Source organism: Dasypus novemcinctus, chromosome 1 (assembly GCF_030445035.2).
Source record: "Dasypus novemcinctus isolate mDasNov1 chromosome 1, mDasNov1.1.hap2, whole genome shotgun sequence".
In the NCBI taxonomy this organism is placed as follows: Eukaryota; Metazoa; Chordata; class Mammalia; order Cingulata; family Dasypodidae; genus Dasypus; species Dasypus novemcinctus.
This window is the reverse complement of record NC_080673.1, coordinates 208,653,130-208,671,536: the sequence shown is the minus strand read 5'-3', so window position 1 is coordinate 208,671,536 and position 18,407 is coordinate 208,653,130. Positions and strand designations below refer to the sequence as shown.

Below are 18,407 nucleotides of genomic sequence, written 5' to 3'. Positions count from 1 at the left end.
GGGGGGGGGGTCAGTAAATAAATCTTAAAAAAATAAGCAATGTTGAAAAAAAAAAAGAGAAGAGCTTAGAGTTCAGGATATTCAAGAATATATTATTAATATAAAAGTCTCCATGATAATACTGAGGTTGAAATCCCAGTGATACCATGTGAGGGTCGGCAGAGGGAAAAAAAAAGGAAGATGCATGAATTAGAGGTGTTGGGCAGGAAAGCATCGGCTGCAGGATTCTCAGGCAGCATCGGGCTGCAGGATTCTCAGGCAGCAGTGGGGAGGGGCTGAGTGGAGAGGAACCAAGAGCTGGGCAGAGCGCAGCACAGTGCTGGGGAGGGGCACTCCTCTGGAAACAGACCAGCAAGCAAAGCCAGTCTTCTGATTTCTGCTCAAACCCAAGAGGGCCACATAACAAAGTGTTTTCCCCACACCAGTGCTGCATCCGGGTGACACGGAGCCTACTCGGCTGCTGGGGATGGCACTCACGTGACTAAGTTCTCACAGCTTCGATCAGAACCTTGTGTGGCTGTTTGAAATTATTTATGAATCCCAGAAAGAGAAACACTGTTTGTAAACTAATCTGTTCTTTGGGTTTGGTACCCTTTGACTGCATCACACCCAGCTGAGGGGCCTTTGATTAGATCACTTGATAAGATCATTTTAGGGCTCTGGACTGGGCTCCATCAGTGAGGGAGGACCCGGGGGGGGGGCTCTGCCCCCTTCCTTGCTGGGTCTGATACAAAGACAGACAGACACAGGAAGAGAGTGTGCTGTCATTTTTGGTCTCCCCATGTGAAAGAAAGGAGAAGGCTCAAACTGCTGAGGCCCCAGGGGACATGAGCCATTTGCATGGCAGCTTACAGCTGAGCTTGGGAAAGAGTGGAACAGCCAAGACTGGTCTAGGAAGCCCTCAGGACAAGCCCTTGCCAGCCTGCAGCTGGAAGCTCCAAGAGCGTGGAGCAGCTGAGCCACAGAGGGAAAGCCGGAGGGGAAGGAGAGAAGGGCAGACGTCGCCCGCCATGTTGCTTCACCGCGTGGCAGCGGACTTGGGCGAGAAAGCACCTGCTACAGTGCCTTGAGCTGAACTTTTCACTGCCTTGGAACTGTAAGCTTTTACCCCAAATAAATCCCCTTTATAAAAACCAACCCATTTTCTGGTACTTTGCATCAGCATCCCTTTGGCAAACTGAAACAACTGCTTTTGTGAAATGTATTTTAATATGCACACCAACCTTGGGGTAGGGTTATGGGGCTTTTACTTACCCATGCGTCCATCTTGTGGAGGACTGATCAAAGAGATTCTTGTTGGGCCGGCTGCTGTGTCAGGCTAAGTTGTAGTGGAAAGAAAAAGAGATACAGCTGAAGTCATTGTTTATTAAGAACATGCCTGCTTGAGAGCGACCTGCAGCCGGTGCCACCACTGCACACTCTCCCACCTTGGAGGTGTGTGCTCATCTTCGGCCTCTCCCTGCTAGAAGGAAAGCCATTCCATGTCACTGTCCACCATTCCTGCAGGGCCTCAAGCGTGAATGGGGGAAGGGGGCCACCCGGGTGATTTTAAGAATTTCACAGAAGAGACAAGTTCTTGATTGACATAGGAAATTTAAAAACTCTGAGCAAAGCCTCATTTAGGGAGTGTGCTTCTTGTCACTGTAAGATCCAGGTGGTAACCGTGACCCAGGGCTGGGGCGTGACGGGGCCTGGCGAGCAGCTGATGCGATCAGCTCGACAACCTGCAGGGCAGCCGTCCCCTCACAGACACGCGGAGGAGCTTGTCCCAGACTGGAGACCGGCCCCACCCTCCTGGCTGCATCGTATGACCTGAGCCTGCTCCTGTCTCTCCAACACCACGACCCACTTCTGGCACCTTCCACTGGCTACTGTCCCACCCTGGCCTCTCCTCATCAGACCCCACGCCCTGCCAGTCCCTCCACTGGGCACCGCTGGTGGCCGCACTCCTGAAATGCCGGGGCCCATGTCCACCCCAAAGGTCACCCAACCCAGCCCTCACCGCCTCTGCTCTTCGTGCCCTCCCACCCGGCCCCTGGCCCTCTGCACACACCGCTGACCCCTGGCCTGCCCTCTGGCCCACACTTCCCAGCAGGCTCTACCCTGGTGAAGACCAGAGGCCCTTCACCTTGGGCCAGCTTATGAGCGGGGACGCGGGCGCAGAAGCTCACACCAGGGTGGACCCACACTGTGCACACACCTGCTGCACCGCCTGGCAGCCCCCGCCGGCCTTCCCACCACGATGCTCACTCGGCTCGGGCCTCGTCCCCCACCAAATTCCCAACGCACACACCAGCACCCGCTCCACTGCCTTACGCCAGCACCCATGTGTGCACGGCCTGCGCACACACCAGCACCCGCTCCACTGCCTTACGCCAGCACCCATGTGTGCACGGCCTGCGCACACGCCAGCACCCGCTCCACTGCCTTACACCAGCACCCATGTGTGCACGGCCTGCGCACACGCCAGCACCCGCTCCACTGCCTTACGCCAGCACCCATGTGTGCACGGCCTGCGCACACGCCAGCACCCGCTCCACTGCCTTACGCCAGCACCCATGTGTGCACGGCCTGCGCACACGCCAGCACCCGCTCCACTGCCTTACGCCAGCACCCATGTGTGCACGGCCTGCGCACACGCCAGCACCCGCTCCACTGCCTTACGCCAGCACCCATGTGTGCACGGCCTGCGCACACGCCAGCACCCGCTCCACTGCCTTACGCCAGCACCCATGTGTGCACGGCCTGCGCACACGCCAGCACCCGCTCCACTGCCTTACGCCAGCACCCATGTGTGCACGGCCTGCGCACACGCCAGCACCCGCTCCACTGCCTTACGCCAGCACCCATGTGTGCACGGCCTGCGCACACGCCAGCACCCGCTCCACTGCCTTACGCCAGCACCCATGTGTGCACGGCCTGCGCACACGCCAGCACCCGCTCCACTGCCTTACGCCAGCACCCATGTGTGCACGGCCTGCGCACACGCCAGCACCCGCTCCACTGCCTTACGCCAGCACCCATGTGTGCACGGCCTGCGCACACGCCAGCACCCGCTCCACTGCCTTACGCCAGCACCCATGTGTGCACGGCCTGCGCACACGCCAGCACCCACGTGTGCACGGCCTGCGCACACACCAGCACCCGCTCCACTGCCTTACGCCAGCACCCATGTGTGCACGGCCTGCGCACACGCCAGCACCTGCTCCACTGCCTTACGCCAGCACCCATGTGTGCACGGCCTGCGCACACACCAGCACCCGCTCCACTGCCTTACGCCAGCACCCATGTGTGCACGGCCTGCGCACACACCAGCACCCGCTCCACTGCCTTACGCCAGCACCCATGTGTGCACGGCCTGCGCACACGCCAGCACCCACATGTGCACGGCCTGCGCACACACCAGCACCCGCTCCACTGCCTTACACCAGCAGCCTCCTACCTGGGTGCCCTTCAAGACGCTCCTCTCCGACCTGACTTCCTATCACCTCCAGATAGGTAAGTTCAGGCTGACTCTGACCAGTCTGATACATCTGAGATTTTAACGGAGAAAAGGTACCCCGTAGCGAGGGTCAGTTATCCCCCTCCCACCTGCGCCCCTCCTGAGGGTTTTTTTTGCTGGGCGAGTTCCTGAGCTCCTTCCCTGGGGAGAATCCAGCAGTGGATAAGCAAAAGGCGTGAAGATGCCCAGTGCGGGGACGCCTCCTCACACGGGGGTGTGTCCTTTGGAAGCAGGGCTAACGGGGAGGGGCTCTACGGGCGCCTGTGGGCACTGGGCCGCCCTCACGACCTCCGGCTTCAGTCTGGGCTTCCTGGAGCAAGAACTTGCGCCCAGGCGCGGCCGGTGAGGATCCACTTACCAGAGCCCGTTTCGGGAGTTACCGCTCAGTGCCGCACTTGGCCGCACCCTGGGTTTGACCTGTCGCTCTGGAGCACGTTTTCATGACTCTCCACAGTGGGTTCGGAGTGATGAAGGGCAGGACCTGATGCAGCCCCGCACCGGGGATCCAGGAGTAACACGCGCAGCCCAAGAGGCCGGGGGTGACCCCAGCGTCAGGATGCTGTTGGGGAGCGTACGTGCAGGAGGCCGAGCGAGACTGGACGGCCCTGGACGGCCCCTCCTCAGGCTCCAGTCCATCCTCGACGCACAGCAGACCTTTCAAACCCCCCTCCCGCCGGCGCCCTCACCCGTCTCCGTGTAGCTGGCCGCCACTTGCCAAGCGCTGCTCCACCCCCAGTCTCCACCCCACCCAACACCTCCTCGGCTGTGTGAGCCAGCACAGTGCAGGGGCATGGCTCACGGCACGTGATCACAGTGCAGCTTCCTACTTGGCTCCATTGTTTACTTAAAACTTAGTCAGTGGCCAAAGTCTTCCCCGTGCCAGAGAATAAAAGTCCTGGCTAGACCCACAACTTTCCTGATGTCAGGAAAAACTGTGAAAGATTCCGAAATGGGCAAAAAAATTCCTGGGCCTCCTTTCAGTGGGAAGGAGTGTTGCCTGAAGCAGCCCTGCAGGCTGTTGGACCTGGCGCCCGAGTCTTCCTGTCTTGGAGCCATCTCACAGCTCTGTAAGCGGCAGGAAACGGCTCCTGTCCATGGCGCATGGAGTGCGTTCTGTCTGGTGATGTGGAACACACTTCCTGTGTGGAGAAGCCAGGCTGCAGCCCTCGGCACACGCACGCAGCTTTCCTCATGGCCCATGTGTGGATTTGCTCTTTGGATTCTCCTTGGACCTGGTTTTACATCTCACTGGTTTCCATCATTAAATAACATCTGTGAGAAGTGTCTGGTCGTGCTCGTATGACTCACGCTTGTACCTTTAAGAAGAGTACGCTCCGCGCAGGTCGGCTGCTCCAAGCGGAGCACTGAGGCCTTGAGGTGAACGGCACACGGCTGGGCACGTCTGAGCACAGCTGGCATCCCCCTGGACGCTGGCCTTCTCCGTTGGCTCGGCCGTGGGTGCCTTGGCCGTGGGTGGGGCTGCTCCAGGCAGGGCGGGGCGGTGGGCTCTGCCGACTCTCGGGCTTCAAGGAGGGGGCGGGCAGGAAGGGCAGAGGGGCCCCAGCAGGCTGCCATGCCCTCCCTGCGCCGGCGCGAGGGCAGATGCAAGCGCTCTCCCGAAACCTGTGCGCAGCTTGGGCCGTGGGCATGCCTCGCCTCTCCCGTTCCAGGGGCTCCGGGCAGCAGAGCAGCGCTCGTCCAGGAAAGCACTCCATACCCTGCTCCAGTGGTGAGAAGAGTTCCAGGAGGTGAGCAACCGAAGCTTTGTTTAAAAGTTTACAGTTTGATCTAGCACAGGGGTCAGCAAGTGGCCCACTGCCTCTCTGTGTTAATAAAGTCTTACTGGGACACGGCCACAGCCACTTGTGTCTGTGCTGTCCCTGGTCGCGCTCGTGCTTCAGCGGCAGAGCTAGGTAGTGGCAGCACAGCCGTCTGGCCAGCAAAGCCTGGACGCATCCCCCCTGCTGGCTCTGGTCTGGCCCTCGCGGTGGGGTCTGAGGGCAGGCGCTGCCCCTGGTCTCTGCTGCTGTCCAGGGAGCGCCCGGCGCTGTCTGGCCTGCCTTCCGTGACCCCGTCCTGCCCCAGTCGTGCACATTCTCAGGACCAGGGGCCGCCTGACGGCAAGGAGCCCTTTCATGTGGCTCCAGGGGACAGGGACGCTGCAAACGCTTTTCAACCTCAGGCCAGGCCACGATGGCCCCCACACATGGTCTTGGCTGGCCCTCGAGAGCAAGTACAGGCACAAGGGGACACCCTAGCAGTCTCGAGCTTCGGGGGGCTTTCCAGAAAGGCTGCTGGGTGTGCTGCCCCCTCGGGCCCTGCGGCCCTGCTGTCCAGACAGGCCGGGCAGGGATGCTGGGTGCCATCCCGCGGGGCCGGTGAGTGACCTTGCCCAGCCTGCTCACCGCCCAGCGAGGAGCCCAAGCAGACTGCGGTCCTGGTGGGTCAAGAGGTGCAAGCAGAGCTGAGAAAAACGTAAAACCCCTTTTCTGGCGTCTGGCAAATAAGCAAAGCAGTGAATAACTGTACTTACTTTTCTCACTGGGGAAGGAGTAAGATCAACTTCCATGGACTCCAGCCTGTTAAATGCACAGGGAAACACATCAGCTGCCGTGAAAGGCGTGGACATGAGCACACGGCCACACGACAGGACCGCCGGCATGTGCCCAAGTCTGTCTCCAGGTGCTGTCAGACCGCACTTTGTTACAGACCGGGGCCCTGCCCGCCTCCCTTCTTAAAACCCCCTCCTGGGGACTCGTCTTTAAAATAAACAACATTCTCCCCATAACCTAGAGTGTCCAGACCTGCCCAGCCCAGCCCTGGCCTCAGTCCCGCCCACCTCCTCCTCCGAGGCCAGCTCTCCCGGGGCCCAGGCCCCACTTCCTGAGGGAAGGACACCTGCTCTGCGCTTTGGGATGCACGGCCCGGCCGCACACCACACACACCCGCACTCCGGGTGGTAACTCCTTAAATAACCAGCAGAGGTTGGAGGGGAAATGCCACTGGGCATCCCCAGGGGAGGAAAAGACGGAACGAGGAGAGACCAAGAAGGCAGAACGGAGAAGCAGAGACGCCGCCCCGGCACAAACAAGTCACTTAAGAAGTAGCAGGAGAAGTGGAGCGTTTACAGAAGCTCAGGGGCCCCACAGCCAGGACCGGTCAGGGCCGAGGGGCAGGGGTGCTGCCTCCTCTGGGAGAGCCACCCCCCCCGCATGGGGGCTGACGGCTCAGCCCAGCTGTCCTGAGAAAGGCAAGTTGCTCCTCTCGGATAGTTCCTGCCAGTCCCACGTGGCCACACGACCGCCCCGGCCGGGCCACAACGGCCACAGGGCTGGCTGCTCTGATGGCCCCGAGCCTCGCCAGGTGAGCGGGAGGCTGGCAGACCACAGGGGCTGAAGTCCTGCCATGCTCACACGTGCGCCACGTAACTTCAGCAGCCCTGTCCTCAGGAATGAAGCAGCACCTGCCCTGTTCCCCGTGTCTGAGAAACGCCACCATGTAGCTCCGGTCTCTCCTCCTGCCCAAGGAAACACTGGGGCTGGTGCAACTGCATGCGCACGCTGCTGACAGTCATTCGGGTCTCTGAGGCTCAGGGACGCGGGCGCAGCCAGGATGGGAAATGAACCGTGGGCAAGTCCAGGAAGGACTCGTGAAACCAACAGGCTCTAGCCAGAGACCAGCCCTGCACACCTCCCAGACGCTGCCGGTCTAGAGGCGGGAGTGATGGCCACTCGCTTTGAAGGAGCTACCATAAAAACCTTGGTGTTAGGCACAGCTTAGTCTATTTCAGCAGCATGTGTCTTTATATTTTTCCTTTTTAGGTATTACTTAATTGAAACTGAGGCTTTTACTGTGTTGAAAGATGTTTGTTGCAATGACTACATACTAACTAGATGGAGAAAAGGTATTGAGCTAAACCATAAAAGTTTACTTTCAAATAATTTATGTCAACTGAAAGCATAGTAAGAAATATGAAACAGCCCAAAGCAGTTATCAGGCTTGCACAGGAGCAGGGTAAACAGACCAGTTAGAATGCTCAGAGCCTGCCTGGCTGCCTCCCCAGCGCTGACAGCAAACGACACCAACAATCGCACCACTTACATAACCATGCCTTGAAAATGCAACTGCGGCCGGACAAACAGCCATTGGCAGGCGTGAAATACATGAAATGAAGCCACAGGTGCGGGAGGGGCTGAGCTAGTCAGTTTTTAAGCCTCCAGGCGAGGGGCTGCTGGGGAAGGGCCGCTCGGTGGTTCTGCGGGTCTGCAAGTCCTGTGCCTGCGTCCACGGGACAGCAGGCAGCAAACAGCCGCCCGGCCTGAGGTCAGCGCCGGCCGCGCCACCCAGCACGCGCCCTCCTGGTCAAGGGGCATGCCCTGGCCTGGGTCCTGGGCCAGCGGGCCCCTTTTGCTTGAATTTCTCATGAGGCGGTCAGAGCGGAGGTGGCAGCATCGGGCTGCGTCCCAGCAGCCCTGAGCGTGGCACTCTGGGACAGGTGCAGGCTGGGAACCAGGCACCTGAGACGAAGCCACCCAGGCCCTTAGGAGCTCCGTTTGGGGGTCAAACCAGCCCAGAGCAGGCGACTCTGCGATGGCTCACCATCTCAGGTCTTCAAGGACCTTCCTGGCACCCTGCCTCACTGGCACCCATCCTCAACTTCATTTCTCCCCACAGCATGGCCCTGTCGGACAAAGGATATGTTCATCTTCTAGCCCTCCCCTAAAAGTCAAGCTTGCTGAGGTCAGGGAGCTGTCCTGCCCCCTCTGAACTGCCAGAGCAGGAGCTGCGCTGGGAACACAGTAGGTGCTCAATGGAGACCTGCAACGGGAACATGGAGGTGCTCAATGGAGACCTGTGCTGGGAACACACAAGGCGCTCAATAGAGACCTGTGCTGGGAACACACGAGGTGCTCAATGGAGAGCGAGCTGGGAACTGCGCTGGAGCACAAGCTCAGTGGAGACTCGAGTGGCTGGTGGCCGCAGCACCACGCGATGCCATGTATTCTGCACGTGCAGGGCAAGCACAGCACCCCCAAGCACCTCTGCAGGCAGGTGCTGGCTCCTGGCCCACCCCAAAAGCGAACCAGCAGAAAGGAAGCCATGAATGCCCAGCCCACGGAGACACCGCGTGGGCCCAGCAGAGCGAGAGGCGCTGGGCGTGGGCACGAGCCACCGCCCTGGCAGAAGCAGGTCTAGGTCCTTCAGGAGGGAGGCACGGGCGTACAGCCTCAGGCTTCCAGAAGACGATCCGGCAGTGTGACCCCCTCCAAGGTCACGGCCCACCAGGAACGGGCAATCTCAAGAGCCGAAGGAAAACATAGGCTTGGACTCCTGAGGGCGCAGAGAGGGAGTCTGGGGAGGGAGGCTGGGACTGGTCTTTGGTTAAATAAACACATGCACATCCCAAGACTCTTTAGGAACATTCTAAATTTACCTCTAGTTTCATGATGCTGTCATAACTAACTAAGTTACAAATTAAAAACAGCATATCAAATGCTTAAATAAAAGATGAAGAAAACAAAAATAAGCAAAACACGATAGTATCAAAATGGTTAGACTACTCTAGAAATGTAAAAACATGACAGTCAAAGTGAAAACTCAATGAAGTGAGGTAGCAATAGAGCTGAACAGAGAATTAGGGAATGGAAAGATGGACCTGGAGAAATAACCTAGAATGCATCTGAGGGACCTAAGAAGAGAGAAGTGATAAAATAAAAGGTTAAGAGACATGGAAAACAGAAGAAGGGCTAATATGTTTGTACCAGAGTTGGAGCAGGAGGAGGAAAGCAGGCAATATATGAAAAGATAACGGCTGGTGATTTTCCAGAAATAATGGAAGACACTAATACTAATTCACAGAAAGCAAGGTATACACCAAGGAGGATAAACAAAAGTAATTCCACACTTAGACATATTGCACATGCTTCCCACGCTTTAGCGCAGGATGGCTAACCTTCTTTGGAAAGGGCCTCTAGTGACTACATCAGTCTTCACAGACCACATATGGTTTTTGCTGCATATTCTTTTAAAACTGTTAAAAAATTTATTTTAACAGCTGCAAAATATAAACATAAAATCATCCTAACCATTTTTAAGTGGACAATTCTGTGACATTAAGTACACTGACAATATTGGGTAACTTCTGCCACTACCTATTTCCAGACTATTTTCGTCATCCCAAACTGAAACTCCTACCCATGAAGTTTCCCCATTTGCCCCCTCACCACCCCTGGCAACCAGTGTTCTGCTTTCTGTCTGTATGAATTTGCTTATTTAAGTATTTCATAAAATATAAACCCCACGACATGTGTCCCTTTGTGCCTGGCTAGTTTCTTTACCCATACTGTAAAGTGTACCAGCTCCTCACTTTTCGTGGCTGAATAATGTTCCGCTGTATGAATAGACCATATGGGCATCTGCTTATCCAGCCATCTGCTGATGGACACTGCGGTTGCTTCCACCTTTTGGCTGCTGTAACAATTCTACAAAGACCACTGTTGGACAAATATCTGAGTCCCTGCTTTAAGTTCCTCTGGTCTATAACTAGAAGTATAATTGCTGGGTCACATGATAATCCTCTGTTTAACTTTCTGCGGAACCACCAGATTGTTTTCCACAGTGGCTGCCTCATTTTGGTTGGAAACCAACTATGCATCAGGGTTCACATTTCTCCACTTCCTCACAAACACTTATTATTTTCTGCTTTTTAAAATAATAGCCAACCTAGTGGGTTTGAAGTTGTATCTTATTTGCATTTCTCTTTTTATATACTTATTGACCATATGACCATCTTTTTTAAATATCTATTCAAATTTTTAGTCCCTTTTAAAATTGGGCTGTTTGTCCTTTTGTTGTTGAGTTGTCGGAATGTTTTATGTATTCTTGGTATTAAACTCATCACGTTTCCAAATACATGGTTTGCAACCACTTCTTCCCACCCTGCATACTGTTTTTTCACTTCATAATTTTCTTTGATGCACAAAAGTTTTGAATTTTGATGAAGTCCATTTTGTCTACTTTTGTTGTTGCTGTTGCTTGTGCTTTTGGTGTAAATTCTAAAAATTACTATCTACTACAAGGTCCTGAAGATATATCCCTATATTTTCTTGTAAGACTTTCATAGTAATAGCTCTTATATTTAGGTCATTCTATTTTGAATTAATTTTTGTAATGGTGAGAGGCAGGGGTCCACACTCAGTCTTTTGCTTATAGATTTCTAGTTGCCCCAGCACTATTTATTGAAGAGATTATTGTTTCCCTATTGAAGAGACTTGGGCCCTTGTCAAAAATCAACTGATGTGTGCGTTTATTTCTGGATCCTCAATTCCAGCCCACTGGTCTATAAGTCTACCCTTATGCCAGGACCACGCTCTTTTCATTACTACAGCTTAGTAGAAACTTTTTACATCAGAAAGTGAGAGTCCTCCAGCTTTGTTCTTATTTTTCAAGGCTGTCTTGGCTATTCAGGGCCATTTGTGATTCCAAATGAATTTGAGGATTGGCTGTTCCATTTCTGCAAAAAAGGGATATAGAGTTTTGATAGGGATGGCATTGTGTTTGTAGATCAAATCCAGGGTTTTCAGGGTCCATCCTAACAGTAGTAAGTCGTCCAATCCATGAACATGGGATGTCTTCCCCTTTATTTAGATTTTCTTTAATTTTGTAGGCTTTACAATTTTTGTTTTTGGAGTTTTCAGTATATAAGTCTTTCACTTCTTTGGCTAAACTTATTCCTAGGTGTTTTTTCTTGATTTCCTTTACAGAGTGTCCCTTACTGGTGTATAAAAAGCCAGCCAACTTCTGCATGTTTGCCTTGTATCCTGCAACTTAGCTGAATTCATTTATTAGTTCTAGTAGCTTTCTTGTGGATCCTTTGGAATTTTCTTTATCTAGAACCATGTCATCTGTAAATAGGGAATGTTACTTCTTCCTTTCTAGTTTGTATGACTTTTATTTCTTTCTCTTGCCTGACTGCTCTGGATAAAACTCCCAGTATCATGCTGAATAAAAGAGGTGACCATGGGCATCCTTGTCTTGTTCCTGATCTTAGGGAGAAAGCTTTCACTATTTAACCACTGAGGATGATATCTGTTGTGGGTGTTTCATAAATTCCCTCTATTGTGTTGAAGTTTCTTTCTATTTCTAGTTTTCCGAGTGTTTTTTATCATGAAAGGATTCTGGATTTTGTCAAATGTTTTTTCTCCAACAATTGAGACGGTTTTCCCTATCATTCTGTTGATGTGGTAAATTACACTGATTAATTTTCCTATGTAGAAACATCCCCGTACTCCTGGAATAAATCCCACTTGTTCACAGTGTATAATTTTCTTGATAAAAAGTTGGATTTGGCTTGCCAGTATTTTGTTGAAAATTTCTGCATCTATATTCCTAAGGGATATTGTTGGTTTGTAGTTTTCTTTTCTTGTACTGCCTTTATCTGGCTTTGGTATCAAGAAAACAATGGCCTCACAGAATGAGTTAGGAAGTATTCTGTCCCCTTCAATTTTTTTGAAGAGTTTAAGAAGAATTGGTGTTAAATCTTCTTTAAATGTTTGGTAGAACTCAGCAGTGAAACATGTGGTATTGTACTCTTCTTTATAGGGAGGCATTAAACTACTGATTCAATCTTTTTAATTGCTAAAGGTCTGCTGAGATATTCTATTTCTTCTTGTGCTAGATAATGCAGTTTCTATGTTTCAAAGAATCTGTCACTTTCATTTAGGTTTTCTAATTTGTTGGTTTACAATGTTCATACAACCTTCTTATAATCCTTTACATTTCTGTAACACTGGTAGTAGGGTCCACACTTTCATTTCTGATTTTAGTTATTTGTGTCCCCTTTCTCTTTTGCTTTGTTAAATTTGGCTAAAGATTTGTAAACTTCATTCATCTTTTTAAAAAAACCACCTTTGGCTTTGTTGATTCACTCTACTATTTTTCATTTTTCTCTGTGCTTATCTTTTTTTCCCATTTCTCTTTTTTATTATTATTATTTGTGCTAATCTTTATTTCTTTTCTTCTAACTTTGGGTTTAGTTTGCTCTTCTAGTTGTAGTTTCTTTAGGTATGAAGTTAAATTATTGATTTGTGACCTTACTTCTTAAATGTAGGCATTTAGAGCTATAAATTTCCCTCTAAACACTGCCTTCACTATATCCCATAAGGTTTTATATGTTGTGTTCTCATTTTCACTTGAATATTTTTCCCAATTTCAATATATTTCCTAATTTCCTTGTTATTTCTTCTTTGATCCATTTGTTGTTTAATATTGTGCTGTTTAATTTCAACATATTTGTAAAATTTATAGTTTTTCTTCTATTACTGATTTCTATCATTATTCCTCTGTGGTCTGAGATCCTTTGAATGATTTCAATATTTTAAAATTTAGTAAGATTTGATTTGTGGCCTAAAATGGTCTCTTCTAGAAAATGTTCCATGTGCACTAGAGGTGAATGTGTATTCTACTGTTGTTGGGTGGAGTGGTTCTATACATGTCATTTAGGTCTAACTGGTTAATAGTGTTAAGTCCTCTATTTCCTTACTGATATTGTTTAGTTTGAATTTGGTGAATCCCCAAAAAAGATTATGTTCTTAAACTGATCTATTCCTGTGTGTGTGGTATCCTTTGATTTCATTAGATTCACTTTAGATCACCTGATTAGATTACTTTTGACTGGACTATATCAGTGAAGCCTGACTTGGGTTCAATCTCCACCATCTCACTGGAGTTGATGTAAATGAAAACACAAAGAGACACAGAGAAAGGAAGCTACCACTTTTGACCTTGCTATGAGAGAGGACTCAAGGATAGCTAGCAGTCAAAGCTGAAGCACAAAGTCCCCAAGAGGCTGGACCCATGGAGCAGCTCAAAGGGAGACGGACCCTGCCATATGCCTGATCACCACATGGCAGGATCCAGGATCACCAGTAGTTGACTTTGGTGAGACAGCATCTTGGCACCTTGACTTTGGTATTTCACGGGCTGAGAACTGTAAGCTTTTACCCCAACTAAATCCCCATTATAAAAGCCAACCCATTTCTGATACTTTGCATCAGCAGCCCTGTGGCAAACTAAGACAGATGGTCTATCAATTATTGAAAGTATATTGAAGTCTCCCACTATTTTGGAGAAATTTCTCCTTTCAGTGTTTATAACGGTTATATCTTCTTGCTTAGGATTGACTCTTTTATCGATATATAACATCTTTTTTTGTCTCATATAATCTGTATTGACAAACTATTTTGTCTGACAATAATAGAGCAAATCAATCTCTTCTGATTACTGTTTGCATGTAATATATTTTCCTTCCTTTTACTTTCAACATCTTTGTGTCTTTCTACCTAAGAGTAAGTTTCTTGTAGATGCACAGATAGAGTATCCTTTTCCAACTAATCTGCCAATCTCTTGGCAGAGGAGTGTCTTAGTCAGCCAAGGGATGCTGATGCAAAATATAGAAGCCTGCTGGCTTTTATAAAGGGTGTTTATTTGGGGTAGGATAGATACCAGGCCATAAAGCACAAGCTACTTCCCTCATCAAAGTCTATTTCTACGTGTTGGAGCAAGATGGCTGCCAATGTCTGTGAGGGTTCCGGCATCCTGGGTTCCTCTCTTCCAGGGTCTTGTTTCTCTTTCCTCTTTGTGCTTACTTCCCGGGGCTCCAGCTTAAGGCTTCAGCATCAAACTCCATCATCAAAACTCCATCATCAAGAACTACTCCAACTCTGTCTTTTGCCATACCTTTTACCTGAGTCCCCATCCACCAAGGGGTGGGGACTCAATGCCCTAAAGATGTGATCCAGTCAAAGCCCTAATCATAACTTAATCATGCCCAGGTACAAACCAGATTCCAAACATAAGTCAATATCTATTTTTGGATTCATAACTATGTCAAACTGCTACAAGTTTAATCTACTGATGTTTAATGTAATGACTGGGAAGGAAGTATGCCATTTAGCGCTTTGTCTTCTGTAGTTTTTTTCCTCAATTATCCCACTTCAACCTTTTTTTTTTGTATTTAGTTGATGTTTTATAGAGTCCTGTTTTGATTCCCTTCTTTCCTTTCTCCATATTTTTTTGTTATATTCTTAGTCATCACCTTGTAACTACAATTAACAAATTAATACCAACTTGGTCCAAATAGTACCTAGTGTTTCAGTAGTATACAAACTGTCTACTTCTATATAATTCTACCCCTCTTCTCTTTATACAGTTAGTCTCTGATTACATTTTAATCCACTGTATACCCTTTTAAATAGAGTTTTTTGTTTGTTTTGAGGTACCAGGGATGGGAATTAAACCTGAGACCTCGTATGTGGGAAGCCAGTGCACAACCACTGAGCCACATCAGCTCCCAAGTATTTTTCATTTTTGATTGTTGTTTGTTTCTTTTAGGAGGCACCGGGGACCAAACCCTGGATGTCCCATATGGGAAGCAAGTGTTCAACTGCTTGAGCCACATCCACCGCCCTTAAATAGGTTTTAATGACTATTTTACATATTTGTCTGTTAAATCACTTGGGGGGGGACGCAATTACAAACCAAAAGTAAAATGATATAGGATTTTATATTTATAGGGTTTTATACTTATACAGTTACCTTTACTAATGTTCTTTATTTTTATTTTTTATTTTTTAGATTTATTTATTTATTTATTTATTTATTTCTCTCCCCTCCCCCCACCCCAGCTGTCTGTTCTCTGTGTCTACTTGCTGTGTCTTCTTTGTCCACTTCTGTTGTTGTCAGCGGCACGGGAATCTGTGTTTCTTTTTGTTGTTGTTGTTGCGTCATCTTGTTGTTTCAGCGCTCCGTGTGTGCGACGCTATTCCTGGGCAGGCTGCACTTTCTTTCGCGCTGGGCAGCTCTCCTTATGGGGTGCACTCCCTGCGCGGGGACACTCCTGCGTGGCACGGCGCTCCTTGTGTGCATTAGCACTGCCCATGGTCCGGCTCCACACAGGGCAAGGAGGCCCAGGGTTTGAACCGCAGACCTCCCATGTGGTAGACGGACGCCCTAACCACTGGGCCAAGTCCGCTGCCCACTAATGTTCTTTATTTCTCATTATGCCTTTAAGTTATTGTCTAGTGTCCTTTTCTTTCAGCTTGGAGGACTTCTTTTAGTATTTCTTGTAGAGAAGATCTTCTGGTAATGAAGTCTTTCAACTTTTGTTTATCTGTAAATGTCTTAATCTTCAATACTGAGGGATAATTTTGACAGATATAAACTTCTTGGTTGACTGTTTTTCTCTATAAAGACTTTAAATATGTCTTCCCACTGTCTTCTGACCTCCATGGTTTCTTGTGAGAACTCCTCTCAGTCTTACTAGGGGTCCCTTGTATGTGACAAGTTGCTCCTGTCTTGCAGCTTTCAAGATCCTCTGTTTTTGGATTTTGACAATTTTGCTCTGATGTATCTTGGTGTAGATCTCTTAGAATCTATCCTGCTTGAGTTCTTTGCACTTTCTGGATGTGCATATTCATGTCTTTCACCAGATTGCGGAAGTTCCAGCCACTATTTCTTCAAACACTTTTCCTGCCCCTTTCTCTCTTGTTCTTCTGTGACTCTGGTGATGTGTATGTTGGTTTTCTTGATGGTGTCTCACGAGTCCCTCAGGTTCTGTTCATTTTCCTTCTGCTCCTAACACAGATAATCTCAATTATCATATCTTCAAGTTTGCTGCTCCTGTCTTCTACCTGTTCAAATCTGCTGTTGTATACATCTACTGAGGTTTTCATTTCAATCACTATATCTTAACAGCTTCAAATTTTGTTTGGTTCCTTTTTATAATTTCTCTTTATTTTTTTTAAGACAATGTTTCCTGAACTTCCTTTCATTCTTTGTAGATGGATTCCTTTAGCTCAATGAACATATTTTAAACAGTTTATTTAAAGTCTTTGACTAATAGCTTCCTTAGAGAAGGTATGTGGGGAAATCTTTTTTCCTGTGACTGGGCTATACTTTCCTGTCTCTGTGTGTGTTCTGTAATTTTTTTGTTGAATACTGGACAGGCTGTGTATTATGTTGTTATACTGGAAATTTTGTTCTACTCCTTTGGGATTTTAAATTTTTAACAGTTTTTCTTGTTGAGAGTTGGAGCCATGATTTTGTGAATTTTCCAAACTATTTTTGCTCCCAAACATAGAATGGAAAAAGAAAAGTGAAAAAAGGCAAACAAGTTACAGCTTCTAAAAAACTTTTCTGCTGCTTTTGCCTCAGGAGGGTTGGAGCAATGGCCCTCTAGAGATCTGAAATGGCCGGTCAAAAGCGATTAGACCACCCCAGCCCAGACTCTGGGGGACTAGGTCTTGCAGCACACCATGGCACCAGCAAGCTGTGCTAGGAATCCAGGCTGCAGCTCCCACCGCTGCCTGCCGTGCACTGGGGTGGGGAATGGAGTTGCTCATGAACAGCGAAATGGACCAGATTTACCACAATTTACCAGTCCCTGCATCCACCTCTTTCCTGAATGCTGCACATGTTTCACTAGGCTCTAGAATTCCAAAATAGCTGATTCAGGAAGTCCCTGCCAATGCACAGTTGTTTTAGTGGAGGGACTGAATCCTGGAGCTTCCTATCCCATCACTTTTCCCACAATCTGTCACACATTCTTTTTATTTTATTTTATTTTTTAACCACCTTTTAAATATGTAAAGCCATTTTTAGTTCAGCTGAGGTAGAGCTGGCCTGCAGTTTACTGACCCCTAGCACCCACAGTTCACAGAATATGCACACAGCAACTCTTATAACCTAAAACACTGACAGCTGAAATAGCCCTTTTCATTCCAGAAGGAGGCAAATTCTGTCCCAAAGCAAAGACTGATCAGTCAGGAGCAGGACCACAAAACACTGTTGACACAGGCACAGGTTCTTCTCTGGCCTCGGCTGCCGTGTTGCATGTGCTCCTTGGCTGCCAGCACAGGGACACCTTGTGATGCCCTGAGGGGCCATCCCCGCAGTGCAGGCAGACGGCAACTCCAACAGGGCCACCGCCTTCCGTGGCCTTCAAGGTGATGTGCAACCTACCAGATTCGGACTTCTGAACACAGAACCTGTTAAAAATGCTTAATGGAAAATTACACTCTATTTCATAAAACTGAAGTGATCGCTGACTCTCTAAGATTCACCGTATTTATTCAGTACTTAGAAACTGAACTATGGCATGTTACTGACTCCAAATTTCAGGGGCTTTGAATGCAAAAAAAAAGAAAAGGCACATTCAGAACAGATGCAATGTGGTACAGGCACTGATTAGCTAAAAGGGACAATTGAGAATTTGAATTGGCTAGATGTTCTAGGTATTGGAACTTAATATTTTCAGGCATCATTTTGGTTACTTTTTGCAATTTTTGACATGTCTTGTGAAACGCATCACCTACTCACTGCAGTGCCCTTATAAACACAGCGTTCTACATGTAGGTACATTTTCAGAAAAGGCTAAACTTGGGAAACGGACTTTGGCCCAGTGGTTAGGGCGTCTGTCTACCATATGGGAGGTCCGCGGTTCAAACCCCGGGCCTCCTTGACCCGTGTGGAGCTGGCCATGCGCAGTGCTGATGCGCGCAAGGAGTGCCCGTGCCACGCAAGGGTGTCCCCCGCGTAGGGGAGCCCCACGCGCAAGGAGTGCACCCATGAGGAAAAGCCGCCCAGCGTGAAAAGAAAGAGCAGCCTGCCCAGGAATGGCACCGCCCACACTTCCCGTGCCGCTGACGACAACAGAAGCGGACAAAGAAACAAGACGCAGCAAATAGACACCAAGAACAGACAACCAGGGGAGGGGGGGAATTAAATAAATAAATAAATCTTTAAAAAAAAAAAAAAAAAAAGAAAAGGCTAAACTTAGTGTCTAATGGGCTTGCAGTGCCCCCTCGCCCACTCTGTCCTTCCAGGCCACCAGCTGGGCCCTTTCTAT

The 18,407-nt window shown here is 49.1% G+C and overlaps 1 protein-coding gene across 5 annotated transcripts in view; it reads right to left on the bottom strand.

Moving 5' to 3' along the window:
* The window catches only part of RNF212 (ring finger protein 212), a 118,179-nt gene that overhangs the window by 28,223 nt on the left and 71,549 nt on the right, over positions 1–18,407 (bottom strand). For all 5 annotated transcript variants that reach the window (XM_023585183.2, XM_071217688.1, XM_004480399.4 and 2 more), the window contains 2 exons: positions 6,036–6,081; positions 1,255–1,318 (listed from right to left, as the gene is read on the bottom strand). In XM_023585183.2, the coding sequence (XP_023440951.1) occupies positions 1,255–1,318; positions 6,036–6,081 (110 nt within the window). The remainder of the gene's footprint in view (positions 1–1,254; positions 1,319–6,035; positions 6,082–18,407) is intronic.